General features: G+C 43.1%; 1 protein-coding gene across 1 annotated transcript in view; it reads right to left on the reverse strand.

The window, feature by feature from the left end:
* Positions 1-1,574: 1,574 nt before the first annotated feature.
* ccdc180 (coiled-coil domain containing 180) overlaps positions 1,575-18,118 on the reverse strand; it is a 76,771-nt gene continuing 60,227 nt past the window's right edge. The window contains exons 33-40 of the mRNA XM_033048661.1: positions 16,491-16,557; positions 14,785-14,929; positions 12,053-12,213; positions 11,471-11,608; positions 10,718-10,829; positions 6,250-6,367; positions 5,054-5,222; positions 1,575-1,809 (exon numbers count right to left, since the gene is read on the reverse strand). Of these exons, the coding sequence (XP_032904552.1) occupies positions 1,678-1,809; positions 5,054-5,222; positions 6,250-6,367; positions 10,718-10,829; positions 11,471-11,608; positions 12,053-12,213; positions 14,785-14,929; positions 16,491-16,557 (1,042 nt within the window). The 3' untranslated portion in view covers positions 1,575-1,677. The remainder of the gene's footprint in view (positions 1,810-5,053; positions 5,223-6,249; positions 6,368-10,717; positions 10,830-11,470; positions 11,609-12,052; positions 12,214-14,784; positions 14,930-16,490; positions 16,558-18,118) is intronic.

Genomic DNA, 18,118 nt, shown 5'->3' on the forward strand with positions numbered 1-18,118 from the left:
TCAAGTTGTTTTAACCTTGGATCCTATGCTATATCTCTTAATTCCTAGTCACTTTTTTGCTAGAGTTCAGTTGTCCTTTGCATTTTCCACATTATTTGCTTCTGTGACTCCGGATATGATGTAAACGTGTTTCACCTAACTGATTCCAAGCAGAAATGGACACAGAGTGCCGGAGTAACTTAGTGGGTCAGATAGCATCTGTGGAGAACATGGATAGGTGATATTTCGTGTCTAATCCCTTCTTCAGACCTTGCAAGCACCTGGTTTGGAGCCAATAGTTCAGAGAGGGAAAAAAAAACGAATTAAAAGCCTGTAAGTGTTAAGATCAAAGAAAATGGACTAAAGTTTTAATATTAAGAGTTGGAATGAACAGATGCCACCCATTTATGTGTCATCTACAAACTTAATAATCATGCCTTGTATGTTCTCATCCAAATCATTCTTATAAACCACAAACAGCAAATGACCCAGCAATCCAAAGCACAATATTAAAGCATATTCCAAGAAGGTTAGTCACAACATTAGTCACAGGTCTCTAAACCAAAAAATAACCTTCCACCATCACCCTCTGCTTCCTTCCAGGTAGCCAATTCTCTATCCAGTTAGCTAGCTCTCCCTGGATCCCATGCGATCTAGTCTTCCAGAGCAGCCTACCATGCGGAACCTTAGCAACAAGGCCTTGCTGAAGTCCATATATTCTGAAGGTTTCCCACCTGAAACGTCACCTATTCTTTTTCTCCAGAGATGCTGCCTGAGCCGCTGAGCTACTCCAGCATTTTGTGTATAACTCCATATAGATCATGTTTATGGCCTTGTCCTTGTCAACCTTTCTGGTTATTTCTTCAAAAAGTTCAATGAAATTCGTAAGACACAATCTCCCACGTCCAAACCCAAGCTAACTATCCCCACTCAACTCCTGTCTATCCAAATACAAATATATCACATCCCTCCGAATCCTCTCCTGTCATTAACCTACCACAGATGTTAGGCTGGTACACAAAATTGCTGGGGAAACTCAGCGGGTGCAGCAGCATCTATGGAGCGAAGGAAATAGGCGACGTTTCGGCCCGAAACGTCGCCTATTTCCTTCGCTCCATAGATGCTGCTGCACCCGCTGAGTTTCCCCAGTAATTTTGTGTACCTTCGATATTCCAGCATCTGCAGTTCCCTTTTGAACACAGATGTTAGGCTCACTGGTTTATAGTTCCCAGACTTTTCTTTGCAGCCCTTCTTAAATCGAGGCACAACATTATCCACCGGTCTTGCGGCACCTCGCCCGTATCTAATGAGGATTTGTATATTTCAGGCAGGGTGCCTGCAACTTCTTCTCTAGCTTCCCACAGTGCCTTCAGATATATCTCATCAGGCCCCAGAGATTTATCCACCTTCAGCACCTCCTCGACTGTAATACTGACTCTCCTCAAATCTCCCTTTCACCTGGAGTGTGTGTGTGTTGTATCTGTAAAAGTCGGGTTGTGCGATGCATAATTGGAACAAAACATTTTTGAGAGAAATACTTTCTCCAGGAACTATATGAGACTATTTCACGGGCAATTAATAAAGTTACTCAATAATTGAGAAAAACATATATTTATTAATTTACTAACTAAAGTACAAACATGGCTAGGTATTAAGCAATCCAAAGCACAGTATTAAAGCATATTCCAAGGAGGTCAGCTAGGTATACAGCTTCTTAATATTTGTCACTGAGTCTTTCCAGCCTTGTGTCCATCGCTGAACATCAATAAGCTGCATACTTATCTCCTGTTCTACGTGTGACATCTGCTGTAGAAAATACTGCTTGTATTTCTGTTGGAAGAAAGAATTCAATAATTACATCAAATAGAAACTGAAGAATCAGGGTTGGACAGGACATGTGCTAATATCGGGATGGTGACTATGCAATGGGTGTGTATCGGGCAAACATGTCTTGCTGGACATGTGCGGGATAAAACAATTATTTCAAACCAACTGCGTTACAAACTGGGCATGTTTTATTGCTAAGAGTGATCGGGATGCACCGGGGGCAGTTGATGGCATTGAGTTTCTTGGGCAAGTGGCAGTAACCATGCCCTTACTCGAATGCAGGTGCAGCAGGCAGTGAAGAAAGCGAATGGTATGTTAGCATTCATAGCAAAAGGATTTGAGTATAGGAGCAGGGAGGTTCTACTGCAGTTGTACAGGGTCTTGGCGTACAGTTTTGGGCTCCTAATCTGAGGAAAGACATTCTTGCCGTAGAGGGAGTACAGAGAAGGTTCACCAGACTGATTCCTGGGATGTCAGGACTTTCATATGAAGAAAGACTGGATAGACTCGGCTTGTACTCGCTAGAATTTAGAAGATTGAGGGGGATCTTATAGAAACTTACAACATTCTTAAGGGGTTGGACAGGCTAGATGCAGGAAGATTGTTCCCGATGTTGGGGAAGTCCAGAACAAGGGGTCACAGTTTAAGGATAAGGGGGGAAATCTTTTAGGACCGAGATAAGAAAAACATTTTTCACACAGAGAGTGGCGAATCTCTGGAATTCTCTGCCACAGAAGGTAGTTGAGGCCAGTTCATTGGCTATATTTAAGTTAGATGTGGCCCTTGTGGCTAAAGGGATCAAGGGGTATGGAGAGAAGGCAGGTACAGGATACTGAGTTGGATGATCAGCCATGATCATATTGAATGGCGGTGCAGGCTCGAAGGGCCGAATGGCCTACTCCTGCACCTATTTTCTATGTTTCTATGAATCTTGCTGGTGACCTCGGCGCACAGAAGTAGAGGTGACGGACGATACGTCGGGAACAGTGGATGGATAGCTTGCAGAACAAGGTTTTCTATATATCTCTGCACATGTGACAATAAATAAACAAAACTGATCATCCAATATTGCTGACTTCATTAATAGCCGTTCACACAGACGCTGGGCAATCTATCCCATGGATTCCCATTGGTAATCATATTCCACAAGTTCATGCAAATTAAGATAATGGTTATGAGAGAGCATTGTTACATCCCTGCTTGATGATCGGGCTTGAAAACCAGCTGAAATTCTCCCCTCACTGAACAGAAATACTAAGAAAAGCTAAGGCACTACCAGAAGTGCCGAATGCAGGCGAGGAGATAATCAGAGGTTATGCTAGCTCTGTCAGATAAAAAAGCTCCAGGGCCCAAAGAGGAACAAATGAGTCATCCCTAGTATCCATGTTAATATATATCACTCAATTAACATAATTAAATATACTGCATTGTCATTATCACATTGCTGTTTGAGGAAGCCTGCTGTATGTTAATTGGCTGTGCTTCTAACTTCAAAAGTACTAATTTACTGTACCAAATGTTGTTTTTACCAGTGTTATTTGTGTGACAGTACATGACAGTACGTGGCTTCATGGAAGGAAGCAGAAGGTGATGGTGGAAGGTTGCTTCTCAGACTAGAGGCCTGTGACTAGTGGTGTGCCACAGGGTTTGGTGCTGGGCCCGTTACTGTTTGTCATCTACATCAATGATTTGGATGAGACCATACGCCGCAAGATCAGCAAGTTTGCAGATGATCCAAAAGTGGATGGTTTTGCAGATAGTGAAGATGGCTGTGAAAAATTGCAGCAGGATCTTGATCGATTGGCTAAATGGGCTGAGGAATGGTTGATGGAATTTAATACAGAGAAATGTGAGGTGTTGCATTTTGGGAAGTCTAACATGGGCAGGACCTGCACAGTGAATGGTAGGGCTCTGGGGAGTGTTGTAGAGCAGAGGGAACTAGGTGTGCAGGTGCATGGTTCCTTCAAGGTGAGGTCGCAGGTAGATAGGGTGGTTAAAAAGGCATTTGGCATATTGGCCTTCATCAGTCAGAATATTGAGTATAGAAGTTGGGAGGTCATGTTGCAGTTGTATGAGACGTTGGTGAGGCCACATTTAGAGTAGCGTGTTCAGTTCTGGGCACCACGTTATAGGAGACATGTAAAGCTGGAAAGAGTACAGAGAAGATTTACAAGGATGTTGCCAGGGCTAGAGGGTCTGAGTTATAGGGAGAGGTTGAGTAGGCTGGGACTCTATTCCTTGGAGCGCAGGAGGATGAGGGGTGATCTTAGTAGGGGTGAGAGGTGTGTAAAATCATAAGAGGAATTGATCGGGTAGACTCTTGCCCAGAGTAGGTGAGTCAAGGAACAGAGGACATAGGTTTAAGGTGAAGGGGAAAAGATTTAATAGGAATCTAAGGGGTAACTTTTCACACAAAGGGTGGTGGGTATATGGAACAAGTTGCCAGAGGAAGTAATTGAGGCAGGGACTATCCCAACATTTAAGAAATAGTTAGACTGGTACATGGATAGGACAGGTTTGCAGAGATATGCATCAAACGAAGGCAGATCGGACGAGTGTAGCTGGGACATGTGGGCCGGTGTGGCAAGTTGGGCCGAAGGGCCTGTTTCCACACTGTATCACTCTGTATGAGTACGGCATAAAAAGTTAAAAACAAGATTGATGGACTGCGCGTGGAGTGTTACATACATATGGTAATAGAAAGTTTTTGTCTACAAAAAAAGCACTGGTGTTTATCCACAGTGGGTGGGTTGTTATTTTGCCTTTTACAGCTTCAATGCTGAGGCCAGTTGTCTGCTAAATACATTAATCTAGTACTTCAGGTCACTCCAATGCACTTACAATGATGAAGCACCTTTGAAGTGTAGTGACTTGTTATGTTATGCAGCAATCAGTTGACAGATAGATAGAACGCTCCTATGAGTAGTTAAAAAAAAAGACACATAGTGCAACACTCCCAGAATACAGCCCAGAGCCTCTGACTAGGATTATTTCTGAGGTGGAATTTTAAACAATAGCTCTCTGTCTGAAAGGCAGCTGTTCTACCCGCTGAGCAAAAGATGACACTGATAAAAGGATTGCATCTGCTGCTCTGAGAGTATTGCCACAGATGGGTGGAACAAAGCATCACAACTAGATGGGTCTACATTCGAAATAAGCATGTGCATTTTCTGAAACAGCAGATTGTGTTAATGATTCACATCCGAGAGAAATATGAAGAAAGATCAATAAAAAGAAAACAACTGACCACATAAGCTGCATCTCTCGCCTCCATGGTAGCCAGGTGAGCCAGTGTGTTCTTAGCAGTTGTTACCGCTGCAGTTTCTGCAGACAAGGCTCCCGCTGCTACCGGCTTCTTGATCGAACTCAGGGCATTAACTTGTAAAAGTTCATTTGCTGGAATTCCTGGCCAGCTCCTGCACAAGGGAATAAGGAAAAAATAAAACAATACCAAATCACAAAGTTCACCAGTAATCTCATGCAGGTATAGAGTAAGGAAAAAAATCCTCCAAGGGACGTGGATTGTGGAATATATTCCACGGAACATGAAATCCATGCACTGCCTCAAAGTGATCCACGAAGCATCTCTTTTGGGTAAAGTTGCCAGTGGGGTGGGGGGGAAATAATAATCCATAATGAACAAAATGTCATGGGAAACAACCAAAGCTGCAGATGCTGGAATCTGAATCATAAACTGAAAAGCTGGAAGGACCAGGCATCGCCAGTAGACAGGGTGATAAAGAAGGCCTTCACCAGTCAAGGAATTAAGGATAGAAATTGGAACGTTATGTTATAGTGTACAAGACATTGGCAAAGGCCACACTTGGAGTATTGCATTCTGTTTTGATCACCCTGCTATTGGAAAGATGCCATTAAACAGGAAAAAGGGCAGAGAAGATTTACAAGGATATTGCCAGGACTCAAGGGCCTGAGCTATAAGGAGAGGTTGGGCAGGTGAGGTCTTTGTTCCTTACAAAGACCTCACCTGCCCAGAGCACAAGAGACTGAGGGTTGATTTGATGGAGTTGTATGAAACTGAACACAGTACTCCAAGTGTGGCTTCACCAATGTTTTGTACAACTGTAACATAATGTCCCAACTTCGATACTCAATATCCTGACTGTTGAAAGCCAGGGTGCCAAAAGCCTTCTTCACCACTGTGTCTAGCAGATATGCCACTTTCAGGGATGTGCTTAACTGTGATATGCTTCCAACACCTCCCCTCTGCCACATGGTCAATACCTTCACAATCAAGGCTAGATATTCAGATCGCAAGTTTTGAACAATGATGATAAATGGAAATTCTAGCGAGTCCTATCCCATCCTGAGTCCCGCAGGAAAATTGGGGTTTAAGAGGATGATTACACGGCTTGGTGAGATTTCGGAGCAAGATTTGGAAATGACAATATAGCAGTTTGCTTCAGGTAATTCTGAACTGATCACCTGCCAGCTCGATCATCTGGGACTGAAAGTTTGTCGTAGGCTTCCTTCTCTTGCAGTTGGGGCCCAGATTGCTTCCATTCAGACAAAGTGAAGTCATTTTCATGTGCTGCAAAGACTTCTGAAAAATAAAACAGAATTTAAATGTAATAAAAAGGAACTGAAGAAGACTGAAGAAGGGTCCCAACCGGAATCGCCACCTATCCATTTTCTCCAGAGATAGACACAAAGTGCTGGAGTAACTCAGCGGGCCAGGCAGCATCTCTAGAGAAAAGGGATGGGTGATGTTTTGAGTCAGGCCTCTTCTTCAGATTCACTTCAGACTTCTTCAGACTTGCTGTCTGACCTGCTGAGTTACAGCAGCTATCTGTAGTAAGGCAGCGTTCTTGAGTTATTTTGTGACATATATTTCTGATGTTATGGCTCATGTCTGTTAGTAGAAGCTAGAAACACAAGAAATGTGATCAGCGTTGTAACTATCCGCAGGAGTGAAATGTCTGTAGATTAAACAATGGGGCCCAAAATGACTGAATTACATCAAGAGGAAGAATTACACCGCAAGGATATATAGTACTGGGCATGTTACACAACTGACATAAGATGTAAGGTGTAACTGGGAACCGGAGTGGGTACCAAGCTCAGCAAGCTGCCTCGCGATTCAACATGGTCGTGGCTGATTCACACCATCTCCTTTTCTGCATCAGCTACCCACAGCCCACAATTGCCAGCCTTTCAAAATGCGTTCACTTGCCCTATGAACTATCCTTTACAACCCCCTGTGCTCCATTGATTCACTAGCCTCTGCAGGAAGACATATGTATGCACCTTAGTTTTAAATGACTGCCTCCTTATTCTGTAATTTTGTTGCCTCATTAGGGATCCCTCACAAGTGGAAACATCTTAAATCCAACCTGTTATGTCCCCTATCAATAATAGCACCCCCCATTCTCCCATGCTTCAAAGATTACAGGTGAAACATTTTTAGGCGTTTTGCAATAAGGCGATCCTTTCATCCCAGGAATTATTTTGGTGAATCATTTCTGGCTGGCTCCAGTGCTAGAAAATCCCTTCTTAAATAAAGGGACCAGAACTGTACTCCAGGTGCAGCCTACCAACACCATATTCAATTGTAAGAATATTTTTATATTGTTAAAATCCAATCCCCTTGCAACCAAGGCCATAAGACCAAAGGACATAGGAGCAGGATTAAGCCATTTGGCCCTTTGAGTCTGCTCTGCCATTCAATCATGGCTGATCTATTTCCCCCTCTCAACCTCATCTTCTTGCCTCCTTCCTCTCCTTAACCTTTGATGCCCATATCAATCAGGCCAATATATATTTGCATTATTGTCTTGACTACACATTTTATTGTGCTTCGTGTTCCACTCATTTGCAATCTATTTTCATTTATAAAACAGTCTGCCTTCCGGTTCCTCATAAAGAAGAGCCTGATCTGACACTTTCCTACACGAAACCCCACTTACTGAGCATTTTCCCCTTTCACTTGACCTATCTGTTGCAAAACACATTCCCCACTGCACCATGCCCTCCCATGGTTTTAGCTGTCAGTGTAGGGCAAAGATAACGCTTGCACAGAAAACATATATCATAATATACAGTATATTCTGTTCCTGCTGGTAAAATGTAGCTTCAACTCAGCATGGTGTGGGAAAGAACTGCAGATGCCGGTTTAAATCAAAGGTAGACACAAAATGTTGGAGTAAATCAGCGGGACCAGGCAGCATCTCTGGAGAGAAGGAATGGGTGACATTTTGGGTCAAGACCCTTCTTCAGACTGATGTCAGGGGAGTGGGTGGGGCAGAGATAGAATGTAGACGGAGACAGTAAGACTGGTGGGAGAAATGGGAAGGGGGAGGGGATGGAGACAGAGGGAATCCGTCTGAAGAAGGGTCTCGACCCGAAACGTCACCCATTCCTTATCCCCAGAGATGCTGCCTGTTCAACTCAGCAGTTACATTTTCCAAAACTAAGCAGCCTAACCAAGGGGGAAGAAGCTGTGAACTTCTGACTACTGATTGTGTGCATATATAGGGTCACACCCATCATGTGTCACTTAGGTCAGGCATTGTTTATCTACTATAAATGGGAGATACGTTTCAGTTATAATCACAGTCTGTGGCTTGATGCTCACCTATTGCCTTTGCTGTACACCAAGGAAACAGGCCTTTCAGCCCATCGTCATGCCGATCAATTTGGCATACTGGGCTAGTCCCATTTGCCTGCATTTCACCTCTCTCCCTCCAAACCCTTCCTTATCCATATATCTGTCCAAATGTCTTATACGTCATAATAATACCCGCTTCTATAGCTTTTACTGGCAGCACATTCCAGATGTGAACAACTACCCCCTGAGGTCCCCTCTTAAATCTCTCCCTTCTGATGTTAAGCCTGTGGCCTCCAGTTTCTTTCCTCTTGACTAAGCTGCTTTATCTATATACGTATTCGGAGATGGTACGTTTTTAGAATACCCCACCCAGAGAAAAAGTGTTCAAATATCCTTATATTCTTATTCAGGGGCAATATAGCCTTTGAGTTGGTTAAATACAACTGTTCCATAATGTTTGGGACAAACACCCATCATTTATTTATTTGCCTCTGTACTCCACAATTTTGGATTTGTAATAGAAAAAAAATCACATGTTAAAGTGCACATTGTCAGCTTTTAATAAAGGCCATTTTTATACATTTTGGTTTCACCATGTAAAAATGATAGCAGTGTTTATACATAGTCCCCCAATTTCAGGGCACCATAATGTTTGGAACACAGCAATGTCATGTAAATGAAAGAAGTCTTGTTTAGTATTTTGTTGCATATCCTTTGCATGCAATGACTGCTTGAAGTCTGCGATTCATGGACATCACCAGTTGCTGGGTGTCTTCTGTGGTGATGCTCTGCCTGGCCTGTATTGCAGCCATCTTTAGCTTATGCTTGTTTTGGGGCTAGTAGCCTTCAGTTTTCTCTTCAGCATATAAAAGGCATGTTCAATTTGGTTCAGATCGGGTAATTGACGGCCACTCATTTTTAACTTTGAAAAACTCATTTTTAACTTTGAAAAATTCCTTTGTTGCTTTAGCAGTATGTTTGGGATCATTGTCTTGCTGTAGAATGAACCGCCGGCCAATGAGTTTTGAGGCATTTTTAAAAATTCATTATGCAACTACCATCAGCAGTTGTGTCATCAATGAAGATAAGTGAGCCAGTATCTTCAGCAGCCATACATGCCAGCCCATAAGACCCCCACCGCCGTGTTTCACAGATGTGGTGGTATGCTTTGGATCATGGGCAGTTCCTTCTCACCTCCATACTTTGCTCTTGCCATCACTCTGATATAAGTTAATCTTCGTCTAATCTGTCCACAAGACCTTTTATCCAGAACTCTGGTTGCTCTTTTAAGTACTTCTTGGTAAACTGTAACCCGGCCATCCTATTTTTGCGGCTAACCAGTGGTTTGCATCTTGCAGTGTAGCCTCTGTATTTCTGTTCATGAAATCTTCTGCGGACAGTGGTCATTGACAAATCCACACCTGACTCCTGAAGAGTGTTTCTGATCTGTCGGATATGTGTTTGGGGATTTTTCTTTATTATAGAGATAATTCTTCTGTCATCAGTTGTAGAGGTCTTCCATGGCCTGCCAGTCCCTTTGCGATTAGTAAGCTCACCAGTGCTCTCTTTCTTCTTAATGATGTTCCAAACAGTTGATTTTGGTAAGCCTAAGGTTTGGCTGATGAAGAACAGTTTTATTCTAGTTTCTCAGTCTCATAATGGATTCTTTGACTTTCATTGGCACAACTTTGGCCCTCATGTTAATAAAAACAATAACAGTTTCCAAAGGTGATGGAAAGACTGGAGGAAAGACTAGGTGCTGAGAGCTCTTTTATACCTGCATTAAGGAGGCAATTAAACACACCTGAGCAATTACAAATGCCTGTGAAGCCATGCGTCCCAAACATTATGGTGCCCTGAAATGAAGGGACTATGTATAAACACAGCTGTATTTTCTGCATGGTGAACGCAAAATGTATAAAAATTGACTTTATTAAAATCTGACAATGTGCACTTTAACCACATGTGATTTTTTTCTATTACAAATCTCAAATTGTGGAGTACAGAGGCAAATAAATAAATGGTGGGTCTTTGTCGCAAACATTATGGAGGGCACTGTAGGTGAGGCAACCACACTTACTTGTGAAGCAATAACAATGGTTTGCATTTATGTAGTGCCTTCAACGTAGATGAGAAACAAAAGCTTCACAAGAACATTATTATTAGTAAACAAACTTGTTCATCAATTGCAACAGAGGGAGAGCAGTATTTGAGGAATATCTTCAGAGGCATATCTAGAGAGGCAAAGAGTTTACAGCATAATTTAACACAAACAATTCACTTTCTCTGAGACCCCCGAGATGACTTAGACTGAACAAACAAGAAATGTGAAAAAAAAAAGTTTACCGGAAATTTCGATATCATCAATGATGAGGAAGTTGTCAAACTCCAGGAGGAGCAGTTCAGAGAGTTTGGAGAGCTCGAACACAAAATTATTTGCGTGTTCATTTAAACATTGCTGTGAAAATGTTAAATAAAAATTACTTTAATGGAAGAGAGGCAAGAAGGTCTGGTTAGAACATATTTCATACAGCCATACATCCGGGTGGGAATAATACCTTATCACAAGCAAATTGTTCATTGGTTTGCCATGAATGAAAGAATACTTTAATGAATGAATGCCATGTTGTTTACTCTCTGAGAGTAATATTGTAATAATAATGATTCTTTCAAGAATTCAATTCCAGGTGTAACAGTAATTCTCCACTACCTCACTAAAGTATCTATGTCAAGGATTGTTGTAGGAAGTTCAACGTGAAGACAATCTATGGATCACGTGTATGGATATGGATCGAAAAGGTTTCAATGGCTGTAAGCCAAAAGCTGGCAAATGGGACTAGCCCAGGATGCCAACATGCACATGGTGGGCCGTAGGGCCTGTTACCATGCTCTGCATCTCTATAACTCCCTGAGTGCATTATTATTTGCCCCCCTCACAGTGGGATTTCATTTATAACTAAATCTCAGTTAAGAACTAAGATCTTTACAGGATCTAAAGTTAGGATTTTTCACTAGATCTCTGCTAGAGAACCGTCCAAAAACAGCAAATGATTTAAGAGCGTTAATGGCCCATCTGGTTTTGGTAAATTGTCTTCTTGCCTTGAGATTCTCCCAATTAGATGTGATCTCTGTGGCTTCAGTGCCTTGTCGTTCTTCCTCCTCTTCGCACAAACTCTTCAGCATCTCGAGGTTGTTGGGATGACCCAGAATTGGCCTCAGCCTCTGTTTGTTCCCAACCTAATGGAAATAAATAGAATAAAGCAAGTATGCATTCAGGGCTTAGCCCCTTCATTCAGCCTATGATGCAGTCTAGTTTACATGTTAACTTTTTTTTTGTGACAATGTAGTAAAAATAGATTAAAAACCTGCTAAACTAAGTTCATACATAGTGAAATCAGAAATTTAAGCATATTAAAGATCATGATGGAAAAAGACCTCTCCACATTCTCAGCTTAGTTTTTAGTTGAAGTATTTATAACAAGATGACCATCCATTGTACATGTGTGTATGCTGGGCAGATGGCTGGGGGTGAATAGGGTGAGGTGTAAGAACAATCTTAATGTCTGAAGAAGATGGGATGATTTTGAGGAGTGTGAGTAGTCACTAGCCAACTGCAGCAACAGAAAAGGCACAATAAGCAGAGTTATCTACTTTTATATATTTTCCATTTTGCCCTTCTACCTTTACATTCGCCATTTGCTGCTGTTTCTTGCAGAATGCGCAGTGTTTATCAGCTATCGACTTTGTGAATGATTCCATGTGATTTTTCAGGATTTCTTCAATCAGGAATTGAGGAACAGCAGGGAGCAACTGCTCAAACAGCAGCAGCAGCTCTTTGAACTCTGAAGGAACAAAATAAAACACGAAGGTTGAAGGAAGGTTTCAATGTTTAGCTAAAAGTAAATATTACAACACTACTTTCTTACAGAGATGTAGCAACAATCCATGGGTGGCCTAAACTGCCCCTTCACAGTGTGGAGGTGAGCAGTACCCTAGAAAAATGACAGAACTTATGATGAATGGGCTTTCAATAATGTGTCAGGTAGGGAGTCACACAGCATGGAAAAAGGCCGTTCGGCCCAACCCGACTCTCTAAGGTAATCCCATTTGGCCAAATTCCCACAAACTGTGACCAAGGGTGTTGGACCCAGCCTTGGAAGAGGTCAGAAAAGTTTTCACAGGTTCACTGTACAACCCCCAGATCTTTTGCTTATGCCATTTTTCTGAGGATCCTATCATTAACTGCAGTGGTTATCGTCACCAAGTAACAGAGTTACCATGGAAATGCTTCCTTTATACTTTAATAGATAAAGAATTGAGTGAGCATGAGAGAACACTTGATGCACCTTCTCTGTTTTTCTTTCACTCCCGGGCTTTCTTTTTTTGCATGTGTGGGTGTCAGATCAATGGTCATAACAGCCTTAGATCAGACAATGGAGAACAGACATGCCAGGGAGAGACTCAAGACGGAAAACTTTAGCACTTTCGAAATAATAGTGATGGAAGCCTTTGTAGCTATTTTCGACCATAACTGCACGGAGCAGCATAAATGTGGGAAAAATATGAGGAAAATGTGTTGACTTACTACGGTAAAAATGATTGAATGGATGTGACAAAGAAGACAGAAGCTGAACAGAGGTAAACTGCTTACAATATTTGAAAACTATTCAGTTCCAAAGTGTGTAGGAAGGAACTGCAGATGCTGGTTTAAACCGAAGGTAGACACAAATTGCTGGAGTAACTCAGCATCTCTGGAGAGAAGGAATGGGTGATGCTTCAGGTCGAGACCCTTCTTCAGTCTCATATTCTGTGACATGGCTGGTTTGGGCTGAATAATGTGATCTCTGCCTGATACTGTTAGAAGCTTTTATAATTTTCCAGCCTCTGGTATCAGAGACCTCAGTACTGGTGCTCACATAGAGTCAATACCCACTGAGCTGTAACCCAGCAAGCAAATAACCTCAGGGTGAGAGGAAAGGGAAGAGAAAAAGTACAAAAGTGTAGCGGCACCAAACGTGGTGAATAAACAGTTGCTTTATTCAGGTGTTACATGTAAGTTTGGTCCACTAACATAATTGTCCGGAAGTGGCGACGCTGGGAACGGCTGCGGCTCGCCTGCAGTCCGTTTGTCTTTACTTTTTTGTGTTGTTTTTTTTCGTTTTGTGTAGTTGCATTTTTGGTTTTTAGGTTGTGTTTATGTGGGAGGGGGGGGGGGGGGTGGGGGGTTGAAACGGGGTTTGCTGTCTCTCCCTTGGGGGGAATACGACTTTTTCGTCGTATCCCCCCTCTCTGTCTCCGTCTGCACTGAGGCCTAATGGCGGAGCTGGCGACCTCGGGACTCCGGAGGCAGCCTGTCAGGACTTGCCCTGGGCTCGCTCCCGTGAGGGCGGCCCAGCTCGGGGCTGGAACTGCGCTCCCGTAAGGACGGCCTGACGAGGGGCCGAGACTCTCCCGTGAGGGGCTGTGGCGCTCCCGTCGGAGTGGCCCAGCCCGAGGGAGGAACGGCGCTCCCGTCGGAGTGGCCCAGCCCGAGGGAGGAACGGCGCTCCCGTCGGAGTGGCCCAGCCTGAGGGAGAACGGCATTCACGTGAGGGCGATCCGGCTCGGGGCTGGAACGGTGCTCCGGTGGCTGGGACGGCGTTCTGGCGGCGGTGACCTGAGTCCTGGGTTCAGCCGCGGGCCAGCGGCTGCGTATGCTGGACTGGAGGGCGGCAGCTTCGACCACCCCCGGGCCGCGGTGTTTGAGCCAGCCCGTTGCGGGGTTCGGTGAGCCGCGGGACTGTTGTGCCATCGCCCGGTGGGGAATCGCCTCAGCGCAGAGGGAGAAGAGGAGGGAAGAGACAGTAACCCTAAGATTTTTTGCCTCCACCACAGTGAGGAGGTGCTTGGTGGATACACTGTGGTGGACGTTAATTTGTGTTTATTGTTGTTTATTATTGTATGATGTATGTATGACTGCAGGCACGAAATTTCGTTCAGACCGTAAGGTCTGAATGACAATAAAGGGATTCAATTCAATTCAATTCAATTCAATTGTCATTGCTGCTGTAGCTGAGCGAGGGTGTTGTCTCGAGCTCAGCTACCTGTTGACTGGGGTGATCTCAAGGTGAGATATACTTATGTAGCAGGACACTCCCATTAGCCCCTGACGTCACGTGACAGCCTTTGTAACTACTGACGAGGGTTCGACCATAAATGGTCTGTGTATCAGCTGACGCCACAAAAGTACCCTTTTACTCATCTTGTTCCTGCCACCACAAAATGAACTGAAACAAACTATGAAGACATTACCAAATAGAAAATAAAATGTACTCAAAGGGTGACACATGGTTTTCTGCTATGTATTTCTTCGTAAACCTCATGAAATTACACAAATGATGGAAATTACATGATAAAATTTACTGTTCCGTTACCTTGCAGACTGTTATTGTAATAGTCAGTTGCCTGAACTTGATATGACAGCATCTTCTGAATCACCTCCTCCGCGCATTGTTCAAATGTGTCCTTTAAGTACTCAGGCCTGCTGATTAGAGTTCGTTCTTTCTTTTTGTAATAGTCCTTTCACAGGTAAAGAAAAGGATTAATGGTACTTAAGAGTTTGTTAGGTTAAAGCCAAAAGGCAGCGGGTATGATGAAAGGAGTCGAGGGACATGTGAAATTAAGCTGTCGGGCCACCTTAATAAGAATATGATTGGGAAGAGTAGGAACTGATAAAGAGATTGGCTCATCATGTCTGTGCCTTCAATAACAATGTACCACACCAATAACAGTCGAGTTACACTACCGAGGACATGCCATCCATTTAAACTGATTCACTCGCAAACACCAGGTACTAATAGGCATTCATTCTTTGGGTGATGCAGGGCAATACTTCAATGTTACTAAAAGTCTGAATGGTAACTGCCTTGCATATTTATCTGCTTTTCAGAATCTGTGCTATCAATGGGGCTGAAGAACGGTCCCCGACTTGAAATATCGCCTATCCTGGTCCTCCAGAGATGCTGCCTGACCCACTGAGCTACTCCAGCACATTGTTCGATGCAAGATTCCAGCATCTGCAGTTCCTTGTCTCTCCTTTTCAACAGGGCCACTGACCGTGACTTTTTATTCATCCTTTGATTAATTGTTTAAGGGAAAAGGAAGGGAGAGGTGGTCATGACGGAGGCAGATGCCAACCAAGAGCTGAGAACTGGGATGGGAGTTGGTAGCAGCCAATGGTTTTTACATGGAGTGCGAAGGAACATTACAACACTTATTGCTGTATGTTCAGGTAATACTGTAAAAAAAATTTTGTTTGTGATGGCAGCCTCGTGGTTTAGCCGTACTTGGACATCGTTCCACCTGGGTCCTTGTTGTATTCACCAACTACTCCCCCACTGTCTCTAACGTGCAGCAGGTACCCTGCCTGAACATGTGATGGGTCCAAGCTCAATGCCTATTTTGAGCATTGTACTCGGATGATGAGGGCTATAGAGACCAAGTCATTGGGTGTTTTTAAAGGGGAGATTGACAGATTCACGATTAGCAAGGATGTGAAAAGTTATGGGGAGAAGGCAGGAGAATGCGGTTGAGAGGGAAAGATATATCAGCCATGATTGAAAGGTGGAGTCGACTCGATGGGCCGAATGGCCCAATTCTACGCCTATGACATATGAACTTGTGCTTATCAGTTTGCCTAATACCACATAGCAGGAGCACGATGTGCTTGTGCCTTGTAAAGAGCACACACTTGCTGTTTGGTATGTTGCAAGCTTAAGAACCTATTTAGCACCTGACTATCAAACTCAGTGTGACTCAAACTCTAGTCCACAATGGACCTTTGTATGAAAAGCCACTTATGTAAGGTACAGAAACAAAATTAGCACAGCGGAACCTTGCCCCAGCAGAGTCAGTGTCTTCAGAAGAAGGAAAGTAAAGAACATTGCAAGGTATGTTCTTCAAAAACTAGTAGAAAAGGCTAGAAGGGCTTAAAAGTTAATCCTATTACTACAATAAAATAGTTCCACATATCACTTAAACTGATCAATGTAAATGTGAAATTATGACAAATGTTTTAACTTTAATAATAAAACATAATAGTAATAGTAAAATATTCAACTCTAACAAATTAATTATTTACCTCAGCCACTGACAGTAAGGCATTGGTACTTTCCCACAAAATGTAAGTTATTGTTCCTTTATAATAGCTGGAAAAGACAAATGGTTTGCATTACGGTTTCATACAGTATATTGGACTGGAATTTCTTTGGAGCCAAGTTGCACATGACCAACATTGGATCAAAGTTGACTCATTGGGAACACGTATTGGCGACGGACATTAATGTTATCTGAACCGCTGAAGGAAGCAGTGGCATGGATCCGCCACTACTCATGTTACCTCTGCAACTGAACACAGGCAGGATAACAACATCTATAACCCCACATTTTGTGACCATAGAAGAATTCAAGGTGGTAGTGGTGCGAGATTCCTCAAATCCACTGGTCTCCCTGCCATCCGCCGCCTAGATTATCATATATATTTTAAAAGTAGCCCATTTCAAGTCCCTTTATGAGATAAATTGCTTTAAAAGGAGTCCTCCGGCAGAAGTTATTCACCAGTTTTAGGGCATTCATTAGATGATACATCTAGAAATTGACCTTGATCATTTATTACCAATTATGGCTGAGGAGAGCTAACGGGGAAGGAACCAACGTAAAGATGATTCACCACTGACATAACAGTCTGCTGCGTTAGGTTATGGGAAAGGTACCTACAGACAGGGGTCAAATGGTCAAATGGAAAGATGAAAGATCTCGGGGGGATTTTAACTGAAACTGTTAGGAGTCCTGTTAGGACTACATATAAAATTCCTAAAGGATTGGACAGGCTAGATGCAGGAAAAATGTTCCTGATGTTGGGGGAGTCCAGAACCAGGGGTCACAGTTTAAGAATAAGGGGTAGGCCGGTTAGGACTGAGATGAGGAAAAAACGTTTTCACCCAGAGAGTTATGAATCTGTAGAATTCTCTTCCACAGAGGGCAGTGGAGGCCATTTCACTGGAAGTTTTCAAGAGAGATTTAACTCATTGGTCTAAAGGAATCATGGGATATGGGGAAAAGCAGGGGTACGGGGCACTGATTTTAGATGACCAGCCATGATCATATTGAATAACGGTGCTGGCTCAAAGGACCGAATGGCCTACTCCTGCACCTATTTTTCTATGTTTCTATGTTTCCTGCTAGGTAGGAAGGCTAGACACAAAATGCTGGAGTAACTCAGCGGGTCAGGCAGTATCTCTGGAGAAAAAGGATGGCTGACATTTCGAGTTGGGACTCTTCTTCAGACTAGTGATCCCAACTTGAAATGCCACCTGCCCTTTTTCTCCAGAGATGCTGCCTGACCTGCTAAGTTACTCAACGACATTGTGTCTATCTTTGGCATCAACTAGCATCGGCAGTTCTTTGTTTCTACCTGGTTGGAAGCCACACTTGAAGTGTCAGAGGCACTGAAGCTTGTACTTAAATAAACATTCAGCTGTGGTATCCTGCTTGCTGAGCAATGCGTCTCGGTTCAAGGTCATTTCATTCACTCATGACCTTAACTGAGCTTTATCTGCTGATGTTTAATGCCAACATTGCTTGTTTTGTTTTCAGATAATCAATAACAACCAGCATCAGAAGCAACTTTACTTCTAAAGGTGACAGAAAATAGCGTGTGGTGGTGAGGGTGGAAGATGGGATTGGTGTTGGCCATCCATTGATGCCACA

The sequence above is a fragment of the Amblyraja radiata genome, chromosome 32 (assembly GCF_010909765.2).
Source record: "Amblyraja radiata isolate CabotCenter1 chromosome 32, sAmbRad1.1.pri, whole genome shotgun sequence".
NCBI classification, from domain to species: Eukaryota; Metazoa; Chordata; class Chondrichthyes; order Rajiformes; family Rajidae; genus Amblyraja; species Amblyraja radiata.